General features: G+C 40.4%; 4 protein-coding genes across 10 annotated transcripts; 2 read left to right on the top strand and 2 right to left on the bottom strand.

Moving 5' to 3' along the window:
- Nucleotides 1–36: 36 nt before the first annotated feature.
- snx11 (sorting nexin 11) lies at nucleotides 37–5,904 on the top strand. Of its 2 annotated transcripts, none has more exons than XM_077000428.1 (7): nucleotides 37–209; nucleotides 1,187–1,238; nucleotides 1,401–1,487; nucleotides 1,772–1,872; nucleotides 2,069–2,164; nucleotides 2,511–2,735; nucleotides 2,827–5,904. In XM_077000428.1, the coding sequence occupies exons 2-7, from the start codon at nucleotides 1,218–1,220 to the stop codon at nucleotides 3,230–3,232; spliced, it is 936 nt and encodes a 311-aa protein (XP_076856543.1). In that variant the 5' UTR covers nucleotides 37–209; nucleotides 1,187–1,217; the 3' UTR covers nucleotides 3,233–5,904. The 2 variants fall into 2 exon arrangements, with proteins under 2 accessions (XP_076856543.1, XP_076856542.1); XM_077000427.1 differs by having other exon boundaries at nucleotides 2,824–5,904.
- On the bottom strand, nucleotides 4,850–12,675 carry arsg (arylsulfatase G). Of its 3 annotated transcripts, XM_077000416.1 has the most exons (12): nucleotides 12,536–12,675; nucleotides 12,001–12,262; nucleotides 11,391–11,578; nucleotides 11,045–11,090; nucleotides 10,754–10,855; nucleotides 10,507–10,641; nucleotides 9,474–9,667; nucleotides 9,219–9,299; nucleotides 7,992–8,100; nucleotides 7,777–7,903; nucleotides 7,568–7,658; nucleotides 4,850–7,111 (listed from the first exon to the last, which is right to left on the bottom strand). In XM_077000416.1, the coding sequence occupies exons 2-12, from the start codon at nucleotides 12,222–12,224 to the stop codon at nucleotides 6,834–6,836; spliced, it is 1,575 nt and encodes a 524-aa protein (XP_076856531.1). In that variant the 5' UTR covers nucleotides 12,225–12,262; nucleotides 12,536–12,675; the 3' UTR covers nucleotides 4,850–6,833. The 3 variants fall into 3 exon arrangements, with proteins under 3 accessions (XP_076856531.1, XP_076856532.1, XP_076856533.1); XM_077000417.1 differs by lacking the exon at nucleotides 10,507–10,641; XM_077000418.1 differs by lacking the exon at nucleotides 7,568–7,658 and having other exon boundaries at nucleotides 6,907–7,111.
- slc16a6a (solute carrier family 16 member 6a) lies at nucleotides 12,673–18,657 on the top strand. 2 transcript variants are annotated; one of them, XM_077000419.1, is made up of 7 exons: nucleotides 12,673–12,811; nucleotides 14,417–14,501; nucleotides 16,181–16,435; nucleotides 16,549–16,692; nucleotides 16,982–17,110; nucleotides 17,484–18,305; nucleotides 18,409–18,657. In XM_077000419.1, the coding sequence occupies exons 3-7, from the start codon at nucleotides 16,198–16,200 to the stop codon at nucleotides 18,636–18,638; spliced, it is 1,563 nt and encodes a 520-aa protein (XP_076856534.1). In that variant the 5' UTR covers nucleotides 12,673–12,811; nucleotides 14,417–14,501; nucleotides 16,181–16,197; the 3' UTR covers nucleotides 18,639–18,657. The 2 variants fall into 2 exon arrangements, with proteins under 2 accessions (XP_076856534.1, XP_076856535.1); XM_077000420.1 differs by lacking the exon at nucleotides 14,417–14,501 and having other exon boundaries at nucleotides 12,676–12,811.
- On the bottom strand, nucleotides 17,901–24,397 carry amz2 (archaelysin family metallopeptidase 2). 3 transcript variants are annotated; one of them, XM_077000426.1, is made up of 7 exons: nucleotides 24,361–24,397; nucleotides 23,080–23,362; nucleotides 22,826–22,999; nucleotides 22,423–22,551; nucleotides 22,000–22,163; nucleotides 21,635–21,811; nucleotides 17,901–21,382 (listed from the first exon to the last, which is right to left on the bottom strand). In XM_077000426.1, exons 2-7 carry the CDS (start codon nucleotides 23,360–23,362, stop codon nucleotides 21,251–21,253), a joined length of 1,059 nt encoding a protein of 352 aa, XP_076856541.1. In that variant the 5' UTR covers nucleotides 24,361–24,397; the 3' UTR covers nucleotides 17,901–21,250. The 3 variants fall into 3 exon arrangements, with proteins under 3 accessions (XP_076856541.1, XP_076856540.1, XP_076856539.1); XM_077000425.1 differs by lacking the exon at nucleotides 24,361–24,397 and adding an exon at nucleotides 24,152–24,255; XM_077000424.1 differs by lacking the exon at nucleotides 24,361–24,397 and adding an exon at nucleotides 23,820–24,222.
- Nucleotides 24,398–24,660: the final 263 nt, after the last annotated feature.

Genomic DNA, 24,660 nt, shown 5'->3' with positions numbered 1-24,660 from the left:
TTCGTTGTTTATCACTGTTGAAGCCAAAGAAGGAAGTTAGGTTAATTATTTTTAAGTCAACACTGAGGGTACGTCTGGCGTCACAATTTATTTTATCCGTCCAAACTTGATGTAAACTCAAATTGTACTGATTATTCAACAAGACAGCGCTTAATCCTGAGAGCCAAGATCTTAAAGATATGTTCTTGTCAGCTGATTTTTTTATAAAGGTAGGCTAACTTAATTGTATTTTATATTAAGCGTTTGTTGTTGACTCGTACCATATGGTTTGGTTCTGATTGAACACGCTGTAATAAAACGTTAACTAGCTGGCTTCCTAAACTAGTTAGGGACTGCTGAAGGAAACATATAGGGGCTGTCGAGGTGACTTCACTTTGCTGAGTAATTGAATGTATGGGAGTGAGTTCAATTCTGTATTGGAGATGGCAAACGTATCATTTTGGTTGGTTTTGATTTAAAACGTATCATTTTAGTTGGTTTTGGCCACGAGAGCTAGTATAACTAGCATTGTTCTTGTCTCGACTAACAAACGATATGTATGTCTACGTTTATCTAACACGTTTTGCTTTTTTCTTAAACAGATACACTAGCTAATAATAAGAATTCGCCTCTTAAACATTAGCTTCTACTGCTAACTCTAGCTGCCTACCCTTGTACTCTTGTATTTTTCTTTATATGTATATTTGCACAGGGAAATAGGCCAAATATGGGTCATTCTTAACACAAGTCACTTAACCTGAATGCAAGGTACAGGATCTGACTATATGCTTGGTCAATATCGATGTATGTAGACTACCTTATAAGAAAGAGGAGAGATGATTGTTTAAAGCAAAGGTTTAAAGACCAAACAAAAAAATCTCTAATGTCCATATCGAATGCAGAAATCAGCGAAGTGTGTACTAACCGCCTTATGTATGTCATAGCTTCAGCCAATCGGTGGTCATTGTTACTCATCGTTGCATATTTCAGTTATGTTCATTAAGGATATCTGTAACATCCTTATTAAGGATGAAAAGGCCAGGGAGTTTTAAAATACAGGGTTGTTTGTTTGTTTTTGGGTTCATCAACAAATTGATTGCTCTAGTTCTGATAAGATTAAGGTCTCTACACCACATTGCTGATCTCTTATGTAACTACTTTCAGGCTGTTTTGTCATTTGCTCTCTTGTCATTTCTTTCTTTTGTAGAGGTTCTCTGTGCTGTTGCACTTCTGGTAGGATGATCAAAAGTCAAGATGATGTAAGATTTTGGTCTGCTTTTGTCCGTTTCATTTTATACTTACCAGGATTGTAGTAATTAAGATCTATGAGTCGTAGTACTAGCTGGAATTTGAAAGTATATATAATCCATTACAGATGGCATTGCAATTCTGCAAAATAATTTTTGCTTTGTTTTTAACAGGAATTCATTGCAGTGAGGGTTCAGGATCCTCGTGTAATGAACGATGGATCATGGAACTCCTACGTGGACTTCAAGATTTTCCTCCATGTAAGATATTTGACACTATAATTAATGGAGTACATTTTTATTCTATAGCATCTTCTAAAAAAGATTTTTTTTTTCTTTTTATAATGTCAAATTATGCTTGCTTGATTGACAAAACATATAAATATTTGTTACTTTTAGCTAAAATAATTACCCTAACTTAAGTTATAGCAACAGACTTTTATGAATTGAATTAATTTAACTACAGTCACTTCCTAGCTGCAAAATTGGACCCAAACATTATGTTAAGGAAAATGTGCAATGAACAATGCTCTCTCTGTTCAAAGACTAACAGCAAGGCATTCACAGCTAAAACCTCCTGCGTGCGCCGCCGTTACAGTGAATTTGTATGGCTGAAGAAGAAACTTCAAAAGAATGCTGGCTTGGTGTAAGATGAACTGCAAAAGAAATCTAAACCAATAGTGAAATCACATAAATTACCTTTGATATTGAATAAAGAATTGATACATTTATAGCCTGATTTTAAAAACATTATTTAACATTTCAGATAAATGGGTCTGAGTATTTATTTCAAAATGAGTGTGTTTTGCCCTGTTACATTACTAATCTCAACTGTTACACAGACCTCTTCCTGACCTGCCTGGAAAGTCCTTCCTCTCTTTTAACAATACAGACTTCATTGAAAAGCGAAGAAAAGGTCTACAGAGCTTCCTGGACAAGTCAGTATCATCTTTTTAATCTATAATGTGGGCAAATGAAATTTAAATGGGGTATGTAATTTTGATTGTCTCAGTATTTTTTTTTTTAATAGTTAAGAAAAGAAAGTGTGTAAAGTGGAAAATGATGCACCCTAGCAACCTCAGATGAGTTTATTTTTAAAAACAGGCAATATACCAAAACAACTATGATTTCATTACTGTTTAACAACATGAATTATTATTAGCAAACCTTTGCATCTCTGACTACAGCCTCTTAACTTGCACAATAGATGTACCAAGTTGTAACCTGTGATCATTATGGGATGTGACATTGCATGATTTAAACTGAGGTTCTCTTTATGCTCAGGGTGGTGCACATGACGGTGTGTCTGTCAGACAGCCAGCTCCATCTGTTCCTGCAGACTCAGCTTCCTGTCGCTCACATTCAGGACTGCGTACATGGCCACACCCCTTTCACTGTGACTGACGCCATTCTAACTTACGCCTCCTCCAACCGCGGTTGGGCTCAGGAGGAAGAGGGCGGGGCCCAGGAGCTAAGCCCCATGCCAATTTCGTATGAATCATTGGAGAGGTGAGGGAGCAAGCGGGTTACAACGGCCACTTGTAACGTAATGCAACAGGCCGGAATCTGATCTCTGACCTTTGTTGTTGTTTTTCAGCAGTCCCTCTCCTCATGTTCCCAGTTTGCAATATGACGGAGCCACTAACGAGCCGATGCTGGTTGCCGCTGACCTGATCTCTGTAGAGTTGCGAGCATGTGAGGAAGATGCCGTGATACCAGATCCGACTCACGGAGGCAATCAGAGGCACAGATCAGAGGAAGGGCTGAGGTGTAATGATGGCACAGTGGAGGTCCACCAATCGCTGCTTCTTTTGGAAAATCAAGACACTAAGGAAAAAAGTGATCTCAGCACACCTGAGAAGACAACACAACACGACAATGCAAGGGACGTTGATGCTGATGGGGATGGACACGCTGATACAGCCCCACAGGTTCACAGTGCAGTGGACAAGTCTCAGCCCATACATGTAGCTAGCAAAGATACATTTCTCAGAATTATTTTTTAACCACACACAATGCAAACCTGACCTAGGAGTACTCCTTTAATATTATTACAGTACAATTAGATTACATTGAATTTTAATCCCATAATAATTTGCAGCAAGCAGACCCAATCGAAAAATGTATTTCAGTTTATGAGAGAACCTCAACTAACCATGGTTTTAAATGTCCTAAAGTGTCCATGGTCTTATGTGGGTCCATCTCTCGTTACTAGCTATTAGAGGAAACCATCAAGAGCTAGATCACAGTGCATGTAAGAAACTCAGTGAATAATGACAATAAAATAACTCTTAATTTGTGGAGGAATTAAGAGTTTAATTCACAGTAATTTGTTTAGCTGAAAGGACTTAAAACATGTACTCAAAAGGGACCCTTCAAAAGTCATTCAGTGTACCAGAGGGTACAGCTAATATAATATTATTTGAGATCACATGATCCTCACAGAAATATAGTTAAGGGTGCAGTATCAGTGTAATTAGGAGCAAGTCAAGCCTGAGACTGTGATCATTCACCAAAGAGTAAAGGGAAGGTGGACACGGTAATTTCAACCGATATTCATATACCACGAAGAATCTTAAGCATAAGGGACTACTTAAGTAATGGCATGCTTTTAAGACAGTACTGAATGCCTGGACACTGGACATAGCTGCTGTGAAGAGCACAGATTCTGAGGACAAAGTGCAAACCTGCCTGGCATCCCAGGCCGAGTTGTTTGAGACATCCAGGCCGAGTTGTTTGAGACATCCAGGCCGAGTTGTTTGAGACATCCAGGCCGAGTTGTTTGAGACATCCAGGCAGAGTTGTTTGAGACATCCAGGCAGAGTTGTTTGAGACATCCAGGTCGAGTTGTTTGACACATCCAGGCTGAGGTGTTTGATATATCCAGGTGTCTGAGACATCCGAGCCAAGGTGTTTGACACATCCAGGTGTTTGAGAGTGCATACGCATATTTATAGAATGCCTGTTCTTCGTTTCTTCACTCATATGCTTGTACAGTTCTTTGGCTACTGATGTTCACTGCAGTAGAATCTTGGGAACTCAGATTCACTGAGTTGGCTGCTGTTATTTTTAAAGGGTTTTAAAAGGAGTTGGTCCTGGCTTGTTTGTGAGTGGCATGATTGAAAGATTTAAGTGATTTTGAACAAAGTCTCTGTTTAAAGGTATACTCTTCTGTTTAAAGGTATACTCTTCTGTTTAAAGGTATACTCTTCTGTTTAAAGGTATACTCTTCGAGGTGCTGCTCAGTGTCGAGGGGAGTACACACAGAGTAGACGGTAGAAGGGAATGTTGTCAAGGTACAAAAATAACTTGCTGATCAAAGGTGAGGAAGTAGGCTGACGTGAGCTATATGGATCAAAAGACTGTCTGTGTGATCTAACAGTCCTGCAGAACACTGACAGACCCACAGGAGAATGCGAGTTCTACTTCTTTCAGTCAAGTGCAACTGTGCCTGCAATGGGCTCGAATGAAAAGGTTAGTGGTAATAAGACTGGAAAGAAATGTTCTGTGGTGTGTTGAATCTGAGTTTCTTCTGTTCCCACCATGTCTGCATATTTTGCCTTGTGGCTATCATACAGGGCGAGTAATGGTGAGGTGATGTTGGGTATGTTTTCATGGTGAGGGTGAATACACTGAATTTATTCGTTGTCAGTTGTGTTTCTTCAAGGTTGCAGAGTATCACCATGTAAATAGATGATTTCAGGAGCACATAAAGGCAGTTCTATAAACAATGTTCAGTTTGGACAACCTGACACTGATCTGAGGCCAGATGGTGTGTTATGCAGCCCTAGTCCTTTCTTCAGGTTCTTTGTAAAGGGACTTTTTTTTCCTCACGTGAATAGCCTACAGGCTGTTTAACCTTGATGCTTGTGTTGATCCCACTGTTATAATTCAGTATCCGATGATGAGAAATGTACAGATGTTACTCTGCCTTAAAGAAGTCTGAAATCAGAGGACTACTTGTTCTTGCTGTAAAATCTGCCATACTTGTGACACCCACAGCTCTAACACACAAGTGTTACGATGGAAAGATTGGTCAGTTATGAAAATTGTGCCCCAAGGTAATACTTCTTGACAAAACGGATCTGAATTTGACACCAAAAACAAAAACAAGAAGCAAAAACTAACAGGCAGTACCCATGAACCTTGGATTCACATTCGAGTAGAGCCACAACAGTACTTCTGTCAGAAGGAATACATGAATACATCATTTGCCCTATAGGCCGTATAAGAATTTGGACTATAATAACAGTGTTTGGCATGGATTTATTGCGTTAATGTTGCACTAAGAGCCACTGGAATTTTATGTAATGTTTTAAAATCATTTTGTCTCTTTAAAGCTGCTTATGTCGTTCATATTTGGAATTAGAAAACACTGGACTAAGTGCACTGTTATGCGAGGGAACTGTGTGGTTTCTGTTTAAATACTCCTGTGAATGAGTTTTTCATTTGACTGATTTCAGCATATTTGTTTTAACATGAATTTGGTGGAAATGTATATTTGGTTTTAACAGATGCTATCAGATGTCATACGTTCTGTTAGTTGTGACATTAAATCACTGCTTTACTGTGGTTGAAGGAGGCCAGAACTCTCTGTGCTGAACTTCCAGCCTGTAAATGTGTAATTTTAAATTTATTTACAAATGACCAATAAATTGAAAGTGCAATGTAAACACTACATATTTTCACCAGACGTTTTTCATCCAATGCTTTCTGTACATTTCTGTGGTTGCTTCAAACAATTATTAACCTATACTATACCTATGCAAAAGGTATAGTTGAACAAATAATGCTTTTCGCTTAACCCAAAAATTGCTGGTCGTCCAACACGTCTGGCAACAGTTTGGCTTACAGCTAAAAAAGTTTTCTAATATACTCTTGATGCTTGTGCATGTGTTTATGTAATAAATTGACTATATTAGGTACCAAGGAAAATTTGTTGTTTTAACTCAGATAATGAAAGGACAACCGATGCTTGGTAGTGGGAGTGTGTCTGAGTTGGCCACATGATGGAGATGTGAGACTGAAAAACAGAACGCACCTAGTTTCCCAAAGGATCACAGTGTTACAAAACAGAGTAGCAGCATTAACAATGTTACTTATTCTACAAGTGAACAACTGTTGTGGGGGTATTTTTAGTTACTGTGATATATATCGAACTGAATTCGAATTAAAATGGCAATGGCACCCGTAAGTTAATATTTTTGTCTAACTCCAGAATACATTTTTGTATGCCTGGGGTAAAATACATTTGATGGAAAAATGTCTTTTTACATTTTGTGAAAGGTTATAATAACAGTAATATAATTATAATATAATAATAATATAGTATACTAATCGTTATAGCATGAAAACTAATCCACAGTGTGATTTTGTGGCTTGAATATATGATGAGCCAGCATAATAGAAACAACAAGCCTGCAGACCACAGCTGTTACATACCTTCTCACTGACCGAAGATTATTACATATTAGACATGCTAGCTGCTACTGTTGGTCCATGACTTCTTGGAACATATGGCATTTGATATTCCTTCCCATCTATATACCAAACACTGCCTTCAAGGCTATGCTTAAAAACATTTTCCCGACAGCGTTGTGAAAGAGCCTAGCTAACGCCATGACAACGACAGACTGGGTTCTGAGGTGTACAGCAGGGCAGAGCAGCCTGCGTGGTGCTGTAGTCCGCGGTGGACACGTTGTCTGTGGCGATATCCCAGAGCACCGCCTCCCGCTCTCCCTCCACCTCCCGGAGGACGGCCTGGTACTTGGCGCTGGTGGGGTCCAGAGGTGAGCCCTCTGCTACGTCGCTGGACAGGTCGAAGATCAAAGGGGGGTCGTGCAGCTGCTCCTTCCCCTTAGCTCCACCGCACGCCTCCGCGCTCCCTGGGAACGCAAACCAGAAGCTCGCTGGGAGGAACTGGGAGCAGTGAAATAAACCTGGGAACCTGCATGTGAGCCACAACTGTTTATAATGCTTAATACTGTTTTAAAAGCAGGTATATAATACAGCGTTAATGATGCTGAATTATTTTAACTGGAAGTGAAAAAGCACTTTGCTGTCCATGTAATAAAGTCACTTAATGACACGTACTGCATTAATAAAAACCTCTTGTACACTGTGTTTGTCAGAGGAATGTCACTGAGTGGATCACTAGCCATTCAGTTTATCACATCAGAACAGGGCACCTAGATACGTCAGAGAGGCAAAGCACTGTGAATCTACCACCACACTGGCTATAACATTCATCCATCGTAATACTAGTAATAGTATTAAGTAATTATTAAACTAGTAGTTATAGTTTCCTCCTGCCATAGAAGCATGTGAAGCATGCCAGAGACCTGTGATGTAAAAGGCTTTGTGATGACCAAGTCTGACAGTCTGCAGGTCGCCAAACTGCCCTGCCGCCCCGCTGTTTGGATGCACGAGACTCTGATGATGGAGGGCAACATTAGTCTCAGAGTGCGCTGTCATATATCCCAGAGTCCCTTTATGAACTGCCACTCTTTTCTTATATAGCATATACCACATTTTCTGAATTGCATCTTGCCTTATGTCCTGTGAGCTCTTGTGAGTCCTGGAGCAAAATGCCAGTTATATCGATGCCGTCATAACGCCGGTCAGGTGGGGGCTTCACCCCAGCTATGGAGAGGACTGTGGGGAAGATGTCCAAACCACTGCAGATAAAGCGGAGAGAGAGATTTCTCCATAAATTCAGCATTTAGCATTTGTGTCCTTTACCAGTCTTTGAGGAGCCTTCTGTACCTCAGCAGGGCACTGCTGCTGGTGTTGGGAGATATCCTGCCTGGCCAAACAACCACGGTTGGAACTCGATGACCTCCTTCCCAGGTGGTTTTCTTAGCTGAGCCTCCACCTGACCAAAAGATTTAAGATTCAAGATCGTATTCTGTTATTCAGGCATACACCGAGATGCACAGTACTGTCGAACAAAGCTCAACCAAAGCACTGAACTCAACCAAAGACAATATAAGACATCATTGATGAGAAAAAAACAACATTAAATAAGCTATAATATAAAATAATACAAATAAAATAATGATATAATGTAATAACAATATAGTCCTATTGATATTATAAAATAATAACACAAATAAGAGTAATAATAATTAGTGAGTGTGTAAACATATAAGGTCTAAAACAAATGCAGCAGGTTATTACACATTATGATACTAAAATATATTATGAGGTAAGTAGAGCTATGAGTCTAGTTGTGTACCTTCTACCTAAGGGAAAGTAGAGTTCAGGACTACGACGGGTGTGTGGAGTCACTGATAATGTTCCTGACTTTCAGGGCTAGAACCTCAGGTGTGAGAGTGGCCACAATCATCTTCTGCTACCCTCTCCACTCTCCTTAATGCTGCCTTCTCTGAGGTGTTGCAGAGTGGTATGTTTCGGGTTACAGCACTCGACTGTGCCTCGATAGAGCGTGATGAGAAAGGCTCGTATGAGGTGGGTCCTCTTGAGGAACTTTGTGTTATGTACAATCTCATGCATAGGCTGATTTCTCCTGCAGTTGTCTGCTGTCATCTCCTTGGTTTTATCAACATGCATGACCAGGTTTTTCTGACCACGGATGAGTCCCACAACTGCCGTGTCATCTACATAATTCTACATAGGTTTTCTTATCCAGGTGATCTAGGTTTAACTGAAGTGCTGTGGATAAACATTTCATACATGTATACCTATAAAGGGTCGAATGAATGAGGAAGGACACATATAATGTGGGCCTTGACTGGTTTTTGAAAACGTCATTATTATGGAGGTGAGTGTTACTAGTTGATAGTTATATAGGCTTGTTACTGTAGATTATTTGAGAAACAGAATGATAGCTGATGGTACAATAGCTTCACACAAGGAGATGCCCTTTATATAACAAGAAAATCAATGATCCATAAATTGTAAATTCACAGTCATTCTTCGTAATGTTTCATTATAAGTTCACAGTGAATATCTGAGATGGTTAATCATTACCTCTGCTGGTTTGCCACCTTCCTACAAAAGGCCCAGCGCTCCCTGCAAACTGGCATTTCTGCTCCCAGGGCCCATTATCACCTGTGAGGTGCACATTATCACGCATGAGATCCACAGCCTTCTGGAAATCCTGAAATGCCTTTACATTATTAATGTTTAATTATTATTCTCTAACAAAACAAAACCACCATCACCAATAACAATTCTAAGGGACTTCATCAGGAATTCAAAAAAGGCATTTAATAAATGACTTACCTGTGAACCATATGAGTGTGTTGTCCATGCTAAACGCCTCAGCTGCTAGCTTTATTGACCCCACCAGGTCGTCCATGTCGCTGAGACTGGCGGAGTAGGCGTCCTTCGCATTTACGTCCAGGAATCGATAATGGAACAAAGGGACATGCATATGTGCCAGTGCCACATACAGCAGAAGAGGCTGTCCCCTGTCCCTACACACACATGTGCACAGAGACAGACACACTATTAACAATATTACTTACCATCCACTTTATTATACATGTACATTGCATCTATGCACACTGATCAGCATATTAGGTAAACCTATATTATAGGGGCATGTAATAGGTCTACAATAACACTGTGTCGCACATCTGTACTAAACAGAAGGCACAATCTGTGGGAAGGCCCATTCTATGCCCTGTTCCTCACTGGTGAGTGGCTGCACACAGCACCACTGTGGGTGAAAACTGATAGGAAGGAGGCCAATGCCATTCTCAACACTGCCATGACACCATCACTGGGAAAAGTGCAATAAAAATTTATTATTATTATGATGATTATGTGTTTTTTTAAATATATGTACAGGAGCAAATAGTACTGCAGTTGTTTATATTTAAAATAATAATAATTATTATTATAAAGTATGGACATGCAAATCACTGAATGATTTAAATGGATGGGTATGTATGGTGAGTCATAAGGAATAGTCAAAGCTGTCTGGGGTAGAGCTATAATGTGAAATTTGAGAAGCTAGGCTACAAATACCCTACCAACTTGTGATCTATCCTTGGACTATGTCAGAGGTCAAAGTCACAGTTCTGTGCTTGATCTGTCAAACAGCGCTGATTGCAGACTAGTCTTTTCATACTGACCAATCACAGTCTCTCACTTGCTTCCCAGAGAAACATCTGATTGACTCATTGTGCCAGTTGGTATCCATTAATACAATTAATATGTTTAGCAAAATGTTAAAATTAGTAATCATATATCCTATTAGAAATAAGCATATGGTCATCATCGTTAGAAACAAGGAAATAAGGGAACCGACCTAGCGGTCAACATCTGTCTGGCTGCTGCTTTAGCGTATTGTCCTGTGAGGTTCCAAAGGTCCAGGGGCTGCTGAACTATACTCTGGTTTTCAAAGAGAGGCAATGCTATTTTAGTGTCACATCCTCCGTGCTTCCTGCCAAGCAGAAATGTGGCGCTTTTGAGTTAAGAGATCAATGTGTGTTAGCCAAAATGTCATGCCTCCGACACATATGCTGTCTCGGCGCGAGTGACGTGTATATCCTCACCTGCCTTGCGCACACGGGAGGCACCTGGGAAGGTTAAAGCCCGGTCGGTCAGTGCAGCCCATGTCATTACTATACGGGATACCAAGGTAATAGTCAAAGCCTGCAGTACATAAAACAAGCCAATGTGATTCAAGGTCTGACCATAGCATTCTCGCTATATTGGTGCGCTACAGCATCTGTGTGTAAACAGCTGAGACATGCTGTTCTTAGTTTACTGCTCTAGTAGATAGTTCAAGGTATGATATATAGATTACAAGGTATTATAGCAAATTGCTTCACATGAACTTAACTCTGTGGACTGGGTTATAGGGACCATTATGTCCAAGATGCCATTTTCCTGAAAATGAGGACAGAATTAGTTCTTAATAATCCTGATGTAGGGGTGTATCGAGCTTTTTGGTGTTTTGGGATGTCATAACATGCATAACATATTTTATATATCGTTTAAATATCGTTTTAATCTGACAAACGTTGGGTGGGGATTGTGTTTTAGCAATAATGCTTTGCTACGTCCCTGTCCTGAAGGCCCAATGTATTTTGAAATTAAATGCAAACTAATGACAATAAAGGCGTTTCTGATTCTGTTAACCAGACAGGGTTGTGTTGAACAATGTTTCGTAAAGCATTCTGTCATCACCAATCATGGCAGTGTAATATCCAGAATCGTGCAGGAGCTGAGCGAACGTCGTCTCGTTAAGCGGTAGACCGCCGACAGACCCCTCTGCAAAGTTATGAGTGACTCCGTTGCGTAAGCCGTGCCTGCCAGTCAGCAGCGCAGCGCGCGATGGGGAGCAAGTCGAAGCAGGCGAGTGGAAATCTGTAAACCTGCAAACGACCGCACACAAAAACAAGAAATGATTGCGCTTACCCAATCGCAGGAAAAACGCAAAGTCATATTAGAGTCTGAATAATTGGAAACTTGATAACAGGAAAACTATTTCGCAATATTGACCAAAATGAGGACTATTCAATAACAAAATCTTTGTATATAGCAGAAATGTGCAGATAAAAGACAAACTGCATACATTATGCATTTGTAAAAAAAAAATGTAATGTATATTTAAATGTGTACATGTATGTGTACATGTGTGTGTATACATTTTCAATATATGGATAGTTCTGTTGAATTTTATTTATTTATTTGTTTTGCTTTTTTTGCTCTATGAATAACAGCAAGATCACCAATCATGGAAAAACATGAAAACATAAAATAGTCTTTTAGGACTTTTACACCTGCTCCGATATACCTTTTGCCTTCAAGTTTCAGCCTGTTGAGCCAGGGTGTAGTACTATCAGACTGTTTTGTCCAGAGATCTCCCCAACCAATATCATCAGCTAGGATAACAATAATATTGGGCCTCTCTCCCAACTTCGTCTTACTTCCATTTTCAGGACAGTTCTTAATGTAGTACACCAGCCCTGACACCAGGAAGCAAAATAAGAGCAACACACCGAATCCAGCTTCCGCCATCTTGGGATGTAAAATCTATCAAAAAGAGTTACATTCCACTGGAAAAAAAATAGAAACATTTTTTGACGATCACTAAAATTGTAGAAACAATAACATACTTAAAAACTGATAACAATTAGTACAACAATCATTTTTTAACCAATGTCTAAATGGACTCAGGCCCTGTGTCAATGTACTGTCCTCTCTATGTGTATGCTGACTCCTCTGGTTCCAATGAGGCCCTCTAGCTTTCCAGCAGTGGTTGTTGCATAACAAAGCTAACAAACTTCGCTTAATACACCAGTCCTCTTTCAAAACTCTCGACATAGTACCTTGCAACCAACTCAGTCTAGTGGAATCAGAGGTCGGGGCAGGCGCAGGTTCTAGAATTTAGTATCCATTACTCTTCACAGGAAAGGATGTTGAGAGCATGGTTTCTCAGTGTGAAGAGTAACCCAATCTCATCATAAACGTCGTAACCTCCCACCAGGCACGCTGCACTTTCCCCCAGCCGGCTCACGTTCTCGTCACTACACGTTGTACGAGTGCACGCCGCAGTGACCGGCTGGAGCTTCCCAGTGTTCGCGCTTCTTAACCTGGGAGAACAGGTAAGAATAATTAGGCTTCTCCGTGCTGTTTAGCCTTTTTCTTATGGAAATAATTTGAACAACGAAACAAACAAACAAGTAAATAAATAACATTTAGAAATGTCTTACTTAAAATATTGGTCCACAACTGGTATACTTTAGAGGGACAACAAATTGTTTTGATGGCCCGTCACTGGTTATATCAGTAGCTGCTGATTATATTTTGTGAAAAGCAAATAAGCAACCATCTGGGACTGTCCAGTATTGATCTGTTCAAAACAGCCAATTTTCCTAAGCTGGTTTAGGCTATTTAACTTCGCTTTTGCTTTGCACAATGAGATGTAGAGTAATGAACATATTCGAATTTTATTCGAGAGAGCAGACATTAACCCCTTTATTTTCCTAAAGTAACTGCTTTGTGCTCCTACTGTAAGGTAAACCACATGTGAGTCCATACAATGTGAAAGTCGTTTAACCGAAACGCCAGTCATAGGAATGTATTCGGTTATTGTTTTCTAAATCTTATGGATAAGACTTTCCCCAGAATTAGAAGATCATTTGCCTTACATTTTCATAGTTTTGGAGAATACCTGGAGAATCACTGTACTTTATACAAGGTGGTTCTGTTAAAAGATACATTCGAGTAACGTAGACTGCGCACAGATTCTGTGATATAGACACATCACACCTGCGGAGATTCCTTTGTATAATCATTTGAATATCACCAAGTGTGCTTAGTTTTGCCTGTCAAATACAAGCAGTGTTACTACATTTCTGGGGTATTTGCCTTAGCTGCCTAAGAATTTCAAACCGACGACAGGAAACAGCGGAACAGCAACAGCTGCCATTTTAAATGTGTTTATAAGCAGATAATATGATCTAAACACTTACTTATAAAAATCTCACCTAAAGTTAGTCTTTCCGTTCTGAACAGCGCTACTGCTCACTTTGCACTGTAACGTATCTGACGTGATATTACGTCCGCTCGTGATTCATGTTACGTCGCAGAACGGAACTAGAATTCTAGTTAAAATGGGCATTGGCGTAAGTCCAAATGTACCAAATTAAATCTTTAAGTAATTTTACTACGTATATATAGATTTATAGTAGTGTCAGTATGGAGGAACAATTCAAAGACATTTATTTTACAGCGCAGAGTCTTGAAAAACACGCCCAACAAACAAGAAAAATAAAACGCACCAAACAGGAAAGGAGAAATGACACGAGGAGGCTAAAAGTTCTAGCACACTGGTTAAACTAAACAGAACATGATTTGAAAATGATATAGGCTACACAATTCAAGCACAAGCAAACAACATTAAACATGACCCAAATACAGTATAAAGAGAGGTGCACAGCATTCTGCGAGTCCTCGTTACTCTAACAGCTGGACCATTCCCTAGATCTAATGGCAGACACCACACAGCCATTCTAGCATTCCACACTCCACTCACTAGCAGCCTCTCCACAGTCCCTCATCCTGACCAACACAAGTACCTACTCTTTGACAGGGGGCACCACCAGTCATCTCTTGGAGATGTCTCCTCTGTGCAAAGGCCCTTCAACAGCCCTTGTCACCCAACTCTCTCTCTCTCTCCCTCTTTCTCTCTCCCCGGTCCCATGAAGATTGAGGGTTGGTGGAGCATCTCTTTCTACACAGATTGTCCAGTCACACTCACGCCTCTGGCTGAGAGTGGCTGTCCTTGGCACTGTGAGTCATACGCTCGCTTTTGGGGGGTGACCGTGTCTCCCTGATGATTCCTTGGGTGATGGTGCACAGTGTGTAGGTGGTGGAGGAGTGTTCCCACTGCTCCTCCATCACCACCTCCTCTGTACTAACTGCTGCTGTCCTCGCGCTTTCCATCGTCTGCTATGTCACCGATGCTGACGAGGGTGCCGCTCACATGTGCCTCTCACGGCCGTGGCATAACATATTCAGCTCCTTCTCAGCTGTAGGCTTTACCTCACGCAAACAAGGACCACACATCCTGTCCAGGCATGAGCCAGAACTTGAGCACTCGGCTCAGACACCTTCACTGCGACGGGAAATTCATCCTCTCTCATGTCAGCTCTAATTCCTGCTGCCAGCATTAAAACACTTGTACTTCACTTGAGTCTAGAAAGACTAGAAAGAACAAAAGATGAAATTGTATTGTTTAAATCCGTATTCCTGGCAGGTAGCAGTAATGCACCAAATCAACGTTTGCCAACCACTATAAAAACCCAAGAACTACAGCTACTACTAGGCTACTTTTTGTTTTCATGAGTGATTATAAATTGAAGGCCCAAATTTTAAATTTCTCCAGTCTTAGCTCTAACCCCCACTAAACATAGATAAGATAATTACACAGTACAATGGCATGTTTATTCCATAAGTCTGGGCTACTTAAATGAAACTAACATCTTTCTTTATACATTCAAGCTTTGTTTTGGAATTATGACACTTTTGTGCCCAGGCCACGTTTTAGAGGGGTATAAATAGAAGGAAGGGTGGGTTAAACTTCCTTCTGGATCTGGCGTCTCCTACCTTTGACGTCAATAAGTGTAAGCTCGTAAAGACACTAAGCAAATGAAACAAACAATAATGGACCGAATAATTAAAACAAGGACACAATGCCATCGATGCTAAGCACCAAAGCTATTTCAGCACCACCAGTGACCCTAAGTGGAGAATTTGTTTTTAACTCTGTGTGAGTGAGTATGTGAGTGAGTGAGTGAGTGAGTGAGTGAGTGTGTGAGTGAATGAGTGAGTGGGTGAGTGAGTGAATGAGTGAGTGTGTGTGAGTGAGTGTGTGTGTGTGTGTGTGTGTGTGTGTGTGTGTGTGTGTGTGTGTGTGTGTGTGTGTGTGTGTGTGTGTGTGAGTGAGTGAATGAGTGAGTGGGTGAGTGAGTGAATCAGTGAGTGAGTGCATGAGTGAGTGAGTTACATGGTAGTTACATGAGGTGCTTCACATGTAATTTAAAATGAGACATAAAATAGTACAATAAACGAGCAGCTGGAAAAAATATATAGCTCTAGTGTACTAGTATTGAACAATGACCATACTGGCTGAAAAAAGTAACTGTATTTGATATAAATAATAATAATATTATTATTATTATTATTATTATTAATAATAATATAATAAACAACTAGAAATAATATATATGAATAATATAAATATAATAATATAAATAACTAGAAAGTAATAGATATTAGTAATATAAATAACTAGAAAATATATCTGACAATATAAAATGTCTGCCACTGATATTACTAATAAATATGAAAAACATTACAATCCCAGGGTGAGACCTTGGCTGTTAATAATCTACAAAGGTCACCGTTTTCAAGATATTAATATTTCGCATGCTACACACAAATGTTGTTGTGCATCTTTTCCCTCACAGCTTTGACCTTGCCAACCATGGTGCTGTGGGCCTTCGGACCGGACGGCTGTCTGGGGCCCAACGTGTACACGGAGGTCCCAGATGGAGGCTGGGGCTGGACTGTGGCTGCAGCCTTTTTTCTTGTAGAGGTCTTCACCTATGGAGTCATCAAAAGCTTCGGCATTTTCCTCAAGGACCTCATGTGCGAGTTCAAACAAAGCAACAGTGGGGTTTCATGGGTCATCTCTATATGCGTGTTTGTAATGACCTTCACAGGTAAGATCTATGTGGGATGCTGCCAATGCTAGCTTCAGTGGAAATCGTGCTTGTTGTCTCTGTTATCACCTGTTTAACCTTCTTGTCCATATACATACTGTCCTTTGGCTCAGCACCCCTGTCGACTGTGCTGAGTAATCGATTTGGCTTCCAGCCTGTCGTGATGCTTGGTGGATTCCTCGTTTCCCTGGGAACAATCTCCACTGCTTTCACCAGCTATATAAATCAGATGTACATCACTATTGGGATAGTTGCCGGTAATCAAAGCCATTTCCTCTTTCCTCTTTTCCAAATACATTTTAAAGATGTAGCACTTCTCAAACATCTAAATGTTTTGAAGATGTTCCAATAGCGGATAGCATCAATAACATTTTATATATAAAATCCATGTTAACAACTGACTTAATTGTCACTTATACACCTAATACCCATAATACCCAGGCATAGTATTACTACTATTTGGTATACAATAAGATATAGAATGGCAGTAAAATGCTGGGCCGTAAAGCAGAGAGAATCTCAAACTTCTTTATTATCTTCTTTTAGGATTAGGCTACTGTTTGACGTTTCTCCCCACTGTCACAATACTGTCCCAGTACTTCAGCAGACATCGGTCCCTGGTGACCGCCATGGCCTCCACGGGGGAGTCCTTCGCCATCTTTGCTTTTGCTCCAGGTAAGTACAGTTACACTTTGCGTGTTTCATTGACCAGCGCTACGTCCATGATACACGTCATGCCATTCAAAAGCACTGGCTACTGACTTTGTGTAAAACATGTTCAGCAGTATTTATGTTACAGTTCAGTGTGTGTTAAATGATCCTGAAACTGATGCAATTTTTCCTGGGTGTTCAAATGTGGTTTTGCGTTATATGTAATAAAACATCATGAAATGTAGGGCTATTACTGATTGGTAACATTATCAATAATACACCTGAATGAATCTAGCCAATGGTTTCATTATCAGTTCATCCCTAATTTAAGAATAGACTACATGTTGTATTCCGTATAGCTTTTTTCTGCACAAAACATTTGTGTTTTGTTTTGCAGCACTCACAGCACTTAAGACACATATTGGTTGGAGATACACTATAGCAGTGCTTGGAACACTACAGAGTACAATCATAATCTGTGGAGCTCTGCTTCGCCCTATGATAATCACGACGAAGACTACTGCCAGCTGTACCCAGCCACTTCAATCCGGAAAGCAGGAGAGAGTCATTAACTCTCTCCCAGACGCAGAGCTCAATGGCCCCTTGAGCTGCGGAGACTCGGGCACTTCGTCTCTGGAGGAGCAGGAACAGGGCCTTCGATTGGGGGAGCGGCAGGAAGAGGAGGAGTCACCCCTCCGGGCTCCTCCAACCCACCAGGCTGCAGGGGTACGGGCAGGAAACAAGCTCCTGGACCTGTCCGTGCTAAAAGATGCCAGCTTTGCCTGCTACGCTGCATTCGGTCTTTTTGCGACGCTTGGCTTCTTTGCTCCTCAGCTGTATGTGGTGGAGCTCAGCGCCAGCATGGGCATCGAGAGGGACAAGGCCGCCTACATGCTGTCGATAATGGCTGTGGCAGAGATTTTTGGACGGCTCTCCATTGGCTGGTTCCTGAGCTGGGGGCGCGTTAGAAAGATATTTGTCCTGCTCGGGTGTGTATCGCTGATGTGTGTGGTGCTGGTGCTCTTCACCCTAGTCAGGGGCTTCTTGGGGCTGGCATTCTGCTGTGTGCTGTATGGCTTTCTGCTAGGTAATATCGCATCCACGCACATCCCCATGCTGGCCGAGGATGATGTGGTGGGCATCCAGAGAATGCCCTTGGCAGTGGGCGTCTACGTCTGTATCCAGAGTTTCGCAGGGCTAGCTGGGCCACCTTTGGGAGGTAAGCACATTTCGTTTCTGCTGCTGCAGAGCTAAAAGGTACAGTCTACTTTGTCAGCGATGACCTATTATGGATGCATGTTCATCATCCACGTGTGTTCCAGGTGCCTTGGTGGATATCACACAAAATTACAGCTCGGCCTTCTACTCATGTGCTGTAGGAGTGGGGATAGGTGCTCTCTTCCTTGGGCTGGTACGTCCAGCAAAGATGGGTCATCTGCGCACAAAGACCTGCATCAGTTCTCACCAGAACAGTCCAGGGGCTGAGCACGTGAATCAAGATACCATTGTGCCTGAGGAGATTTTAGACATTCCCCCAAACCCACAAGGTTAGTCCTAAAAAAAACTCCATTCTCCTTAGGTAGGATAATATTGAACTGGTAAAGCTGAGGAAACCTGGTAAATCTGCTAAATACCTCCAAACTGTGTAAATCTGACTGAAAGCATTTTATTAAGGTGAATAGACAAAAACAGCAGGATTCCCCAATGCCTGTCACTCATGAACTAGCTGACTTAGAAAAGTCTGTTTAGGGCATCAGATTTTTCCACCACTTCCAGAGTGTGATTTCATTCAGATTTGCAACACCATGCATTCACTTCAGGATGCGACTTTTTAAAGTTTGTAAACAGTTTGACACCGATGCCTTTGTGACTGCCCTAATCCAGTCATATTCAAGCAAAGTGCCAACTCACTGCGGTCAGAATTTCATGAGCTTAGCAGCTGCAATGCGAAACCTGCTGTTTTACACAAACCTCATGTTGTCGATTAGATGAAAGAAGTGTATTAAAGCAAATGAAAAATGCTTAGCATTTTTCCACTGGAACTGAAATCCCTTTAATTAAACAGGTAGGAACACACAATACTGGTCATAGACTGCAACTGAGATTACAAAGGATACTAAATGCATTCAAATTTCAAATCCTGAAATGGGTTATTAGCTTTTTTTTTTGTTTTTGTGTGATATAGAACTTATACTTCAGTGGTGTTTATACTTCAGGAAAGATATTTCCTGTAAATAAAATTGGAACATGCTGGACTGAAACCAATAACTGAACAACCCAAAATGAACCCCTGTCCTTCCTGGGAGTACGCCTCTCCCACTGCCGTTGCTTGTGCAACAGCGCCCCCTATTCCTCCTGAGACTGCTTTTGAAATTACATTCATACCTTACATTAACACCAATGAGGCAACATGATTTCACTAAAAGAAGGATATATTAATCATTCAGCAGTAGATTGTATGACAATGTTACACATTGTTTTGTGATTTAAGTTTATAGAAGTTCACCATTTTAAAATTAGCTAGGAAATATCTCTGGATTAAGTGTACAATTCAGAGGATGAATAGACAATGTACTTTCATGAGTCCAGCCATGCGTGACTAGGTTTGACTCTCCAGGGGGTTTCATTCACATCACACGTGAATGACTAAAAAAATAATAAATAAATGAATACATAGAAAGACATAAATTGCAGAGAATACATTGCAGAAAAAGAATACTTCGCAGTTTTACACTATTTAAATTCTATAAAATAATATGTTACAATAAAACTGTAAATGATTCAGAAGTATAAACATTGTACATCAAAAGACAAAAACTAACACACAACTCATCAAACATGTTTATTAAGTAAATGTCTTGGCATGCAGAGCACCCAGCAAGAGGGACACACACACACACACACACACACACACACACACACACACACACACACACACACACACACACACACACACACTCTCAGACATCACACCCGCACTGCTTCAAATCTCCCACTTATTAGTTCTCACACACACACACACACACACACACACACACACACACACACACACCTGCGTCTTGTTTCCCTCGTTTGTTCTCCCTCCTGTTTAAGCCTTTGGGTTATTGCCCCCAGCAGTGCAGTGCTGAACCTCCAGTGGTGCTGCAGCATACCTGCACCAGCACCTCCAGACCTTGACCATTACACGACCCTCGAGTTATTACTGCTGTTTTTTCAGTGTTTCATTTGTTCACCTGGTACAAACTCATTACAGAACCAGAGACACCCCAATGTGTGCTGTCAATGTCACAGCAAAGGTTTGAGATTATTTGAATTGTTGGGGTCTCAACATTCCTTGAGAAAACATTATTTAATTATTTTAATATTATTTTAGTTTGATTTTTACAACTGAAGAATTTTGTATAACAGTTTGAATTGCTGCAGTTGAATTCAATGTACGGTAACTTTGTTTTGGATATTTGGACCAGTTTTGCTCTTATCTTAAGATAATGACATATTTATTGGTTGTAAGCCTCCATGTCATATATCACTGTATATACTGTCACTCTTTTAGCTTGAACAACCAGACATTACAGCTCATATTGAGAATGATTCAGTGTTTCTGGGTAGGACAGCTGTGGTTGTTCCTCCAGTGTCAGTAAGCTAATCAACTCAACTGTGAATCTTTTTTAAGATGAAGAGTATTACAGTACATAAGACTTAGAACTCAGGTTTCTAATCACTGTGAATATGAGAATAGGATGTTCATTATTAGTGTGAGTTTAATACAATGCCAAGGACATAAAAACAACTCTATTTGCAAGGTAATCCTTAAAGGATAATTCTCATCTTAAAGAAAAACACAAGAGACTAAGCACTGTTACAGTGTGTGAATTTTTCTTTGAAAATATCTTGTTAAAAGAGTTTTTATGTCTGGAAGAGTAATGCAACCTACATAATTATTACCAGTTTTTATTTTTTATCTGCAATAAAGAAATCTGGGAAAATATAAGCACAATCCTTTCATTTCACAATAATACTACTTTGCATAGTACTTTGCATTTAATTATTTTAAATAAAACTGTACATGTTATGTACATTTATCCTGCAATTACAGAGAGGCAATAGACCAGTAACCTCATATATAAAGTCTGTTTCTGTTTATCATCTTTACATGTGACATAGTTAAAACATTTCGTCTTGCAGAATGTTCAAACACTTACACAACCACTGTCTGAAGTCTTGGAAAGACTGAGTAGGTTTGCCTGAGTGTGGGACAGAAGCTCCTCCTTCAGTCTCTATCCAGCAGAGTAATGCCTGCAAGGGGACGCGTCACATTAACACACGCACCAGGAATCATAAACACAACATAATACACTCATGCGGATGACCAGTTTTCACTTATATCATGTGCATAATGCATCCACTTTATACATATTACACTTTGCCATATGTGCCCCCATTTTTTTGGATAAGGCCAAAATGCTCTGTGGTCATTTAAATGACTAATTTTCTGCTTTGAGGTGTAGGACAGGTGACAGGTGCACTGATGCACAGCTGACATCATACCTTGTATCTGTCAGCAATCTTAAAGCCAATGGCAGACTGTAGTTTTCTCAGACAGATGGGGCAGACATCCATTGGCCGACGGTCTGATTCCTCTAAGTGATTGGAGCCTTGCATGACGCACTGTAGCCACTGGCAGTGCTGGACACCAAATATATGCCCGATCTCATGGGTCAGAGTCTGCCAAAAGAACACAGGGGAAGAAAGTGGCAACTCGGGTCCGCATCGTCACAAAATTCAAGGGGATTCCAAAGTACATTCAAAGTTAAACGATCAACAAATGAATTTTTGCAAGTATTGAAGGTACTACTAAAAAAGACATCAAATCCATGTTAGAGGTTGAGACTGGTGTCTGGTTATGACCACACCTTACATGAGCGGAGGAGCAGCTTGCTGGTGATGGGAGGCGTGTAGTAGCCCTGGAATAAAGCATAGTTCCCTGGCTCCAGCCTGACTGCCTTCTTTAGGCGGCCTGCGTAGCTCCGTTTGTAAAAATCATCGTCATACCGAGCAAAGCTGAAAACACCCACTCCTACAGTATAAAGGCGTGCCACTGTTATCAATTGTCTGTTCAACTGTTTTATGGATAACAACTTCTGATTGAATAGGAATGTAAGAATAGATCATTTAGGAATATGATGAATGTTAACTGAATACAATATATATTAGCTCCTTACACTTAGTTAAGCCACTAAAGATTTAAATCAGAATTGATGAATGTGCCAACTTTAATTAGGTAAACTAGAATACTACATTAGAAATCTGATCAACACGGCTCACTTAAACCCAACCTTCAGTGAGAGATGCTTGACCAAAAACAAAATTCCAGGACTCTCTTGGGTATAGATCAATCATGGTGATGCCCACAATACAAAATGCATCCTTTGGCTTTTTCTTTTTTAGAAAACTCAGTAGCTCCCCTATCAATAGGATGAGAAAAATAGGACAAGAAAAAATATTGTGAACTGAAAATAAAGGAAATAATTTTTAAAGCATTTTAAAAGAACTGAAGACGAACCACAAAACATCTAGTTTAAAGGGTGGCAATGTACTGGCTTGTAAATGTCATAGAAATAATTAAGTGTATTTAAGTGTATTGACTGCCCTCTGGAGGGCATTGGGTTGAAAATGCTGATCCCCAAACGAACCACAACCGCCACTTGTGCACAACCCATTGCATGTATCAATGCCTACCAGCATGAAGCTGAAGATTGTATGAATTGCTGTTGACACGGAAAGTGCAATTTGTTGAAGCAACTGTGACTGGTGGGAGGAGCTTAACCACCAGCCCATAGTAGAAGGCTTGACAGTATTCCCTTAGCCACTCCACATACTGCTCAGTGATTCCAGCTCCTTCTCCAAAAGAACCTGCAGACAGATGACATTCTACCATAAAATGCATTAACTTAAAAAAAAAGACTTAGTATCAAAAGAAAACCTACACTAACCAATAGTCTGTATATAAATCGTCTTATGGTCGTTGTTAGGAGTACTGCGGTATGGGTTACTGTAGAAGCTCAGGAAGTCCTGAGGTGCCTCAGGGTGTGAGGGAATCCAATCTGAATCTGAGTGAATGGTGATGGGTCCAAACAGTGAATCTCCAGGAATGAGACATCCTTCAAGGAAGCTTTTTTCCTCTTTGCTGTACTTCTCGTACATTTCTATCAGTTCTTTGCGAGTGGAACGCAGAGCTGAGTGCAGTTTTTCCACAGGATGCTCGATCACCTGCATCTGCAAATGTGACATGCAAGTACTAGTAGCTATAATACACTATTCAAATCATACTGTATTTTTTGCTATGCAGTACGAGTCCAATTTATGACAGATAACATCTATCTTTTTGTCAGTGGTCAGTTTCTGAGCAGATAACTACTGACAGCTGGATATTGTTGGGTAATGGATCACTACAAATCCAGAGACAGACACATGTAAAATCCTAGGAGCTGTGACTAATAAACACCTACATCCATTACCGTGTCAGTGCCGATGCTGTGGTACAAACAGTCCACCATCCCAGTAATACCCATATCAACATATGGTTCGAAACTCAAAAGTGATGAACATGGTAAGGGTGGCCTTAAAGTCTGTAACGTTATGCTTATAAAACGCATGAGATATTCATATTCCTAATGAAGTGATCAGGTATTATGATGTTTCTATTAAATTGGATGATGAATACTTATCTCACCTTGTAGGCTACTAGGTGTCACTGAAGTTTACATCTCGTAATCTAGCTATATCATGTAACAGTTAGCTAGCAAGCTAAAGGTTTCCAGTCTAATAACGACTCCCTTGCTGTCGATTAAATGGTGATACGCAAAGGCCATATCTAATAGTCAGGTTTATCTCCAACAATCTCCAGTACACAACCTGAAGTTTACCTACAGCTTGTTAGACATGTAATAGCTCAGATGACTTCCTTTTGATTCACCAGCAAGTTAGATAAGTTAGTTACATTTATGACCATTCATCTGTCAGACACTGATAGATATGTCAAACATTAGGCGTGTATCTGACTACCTAGATGCCTTTAAAGCTGAAATCGCACGAAGCCGTGTTGATCAATCTGGAGGAAGTTAGCTAGGCTTACGGCGGACAGATACAATTTTCAAAACAAAAGTCCTGCGTCTTCGATAGTTACGATAGACATGATAGTTAAGGCCAAACTATTCTGAACACATGCAAGCCTTATTGTTAATAGTCAAGATTTGTGAGTTAGTGTACATTACTTTCCGTGAGTGTTTCCAAGGATCTTCACATTGAAAGTTCCCCAGTACAACACTCTCAAAGACACAGGGCACATCAAATTATTCAAAGAATTCAAACTAAAGTAGAATGTTACATTACACATTCAGTAAATGTGTAAAAAGGCGAACGTAAAATGTTTTTTTAAATGGACACAGCGAGAAAAAAAAGAAAAAAACAGATTTAAAGTGTGCAAAAACAGTCTGAATCGTGGTTTGAACTACCCTAGTTTTTTTTTGCCGAGACCGAATATTAAAAAGAAGAAAAACCGGGACAGCCCGGGA

Source organism: Brachyhypopomus gauderio, chromosome 3 (genome assembly GCF_052324685.1).
Source record: "Brachyhypopomus gauderio isolate BG-103 chromosome 3, BGAUD_0.2, whole genome shotgun sequence".
Lineage (NCBI taxonomy): Eukaryota > Metazoa > Chordata > Actinopteri > Gymnotiformes > Hypopomidae > Brachyhypopomus > Brachyhypopomus gauderio.
The sequence above is the reverse complement of the archived record's forward strand: the minus strand, read 5'-3'. Positions and strand labels throughout refer to the sequence as shown.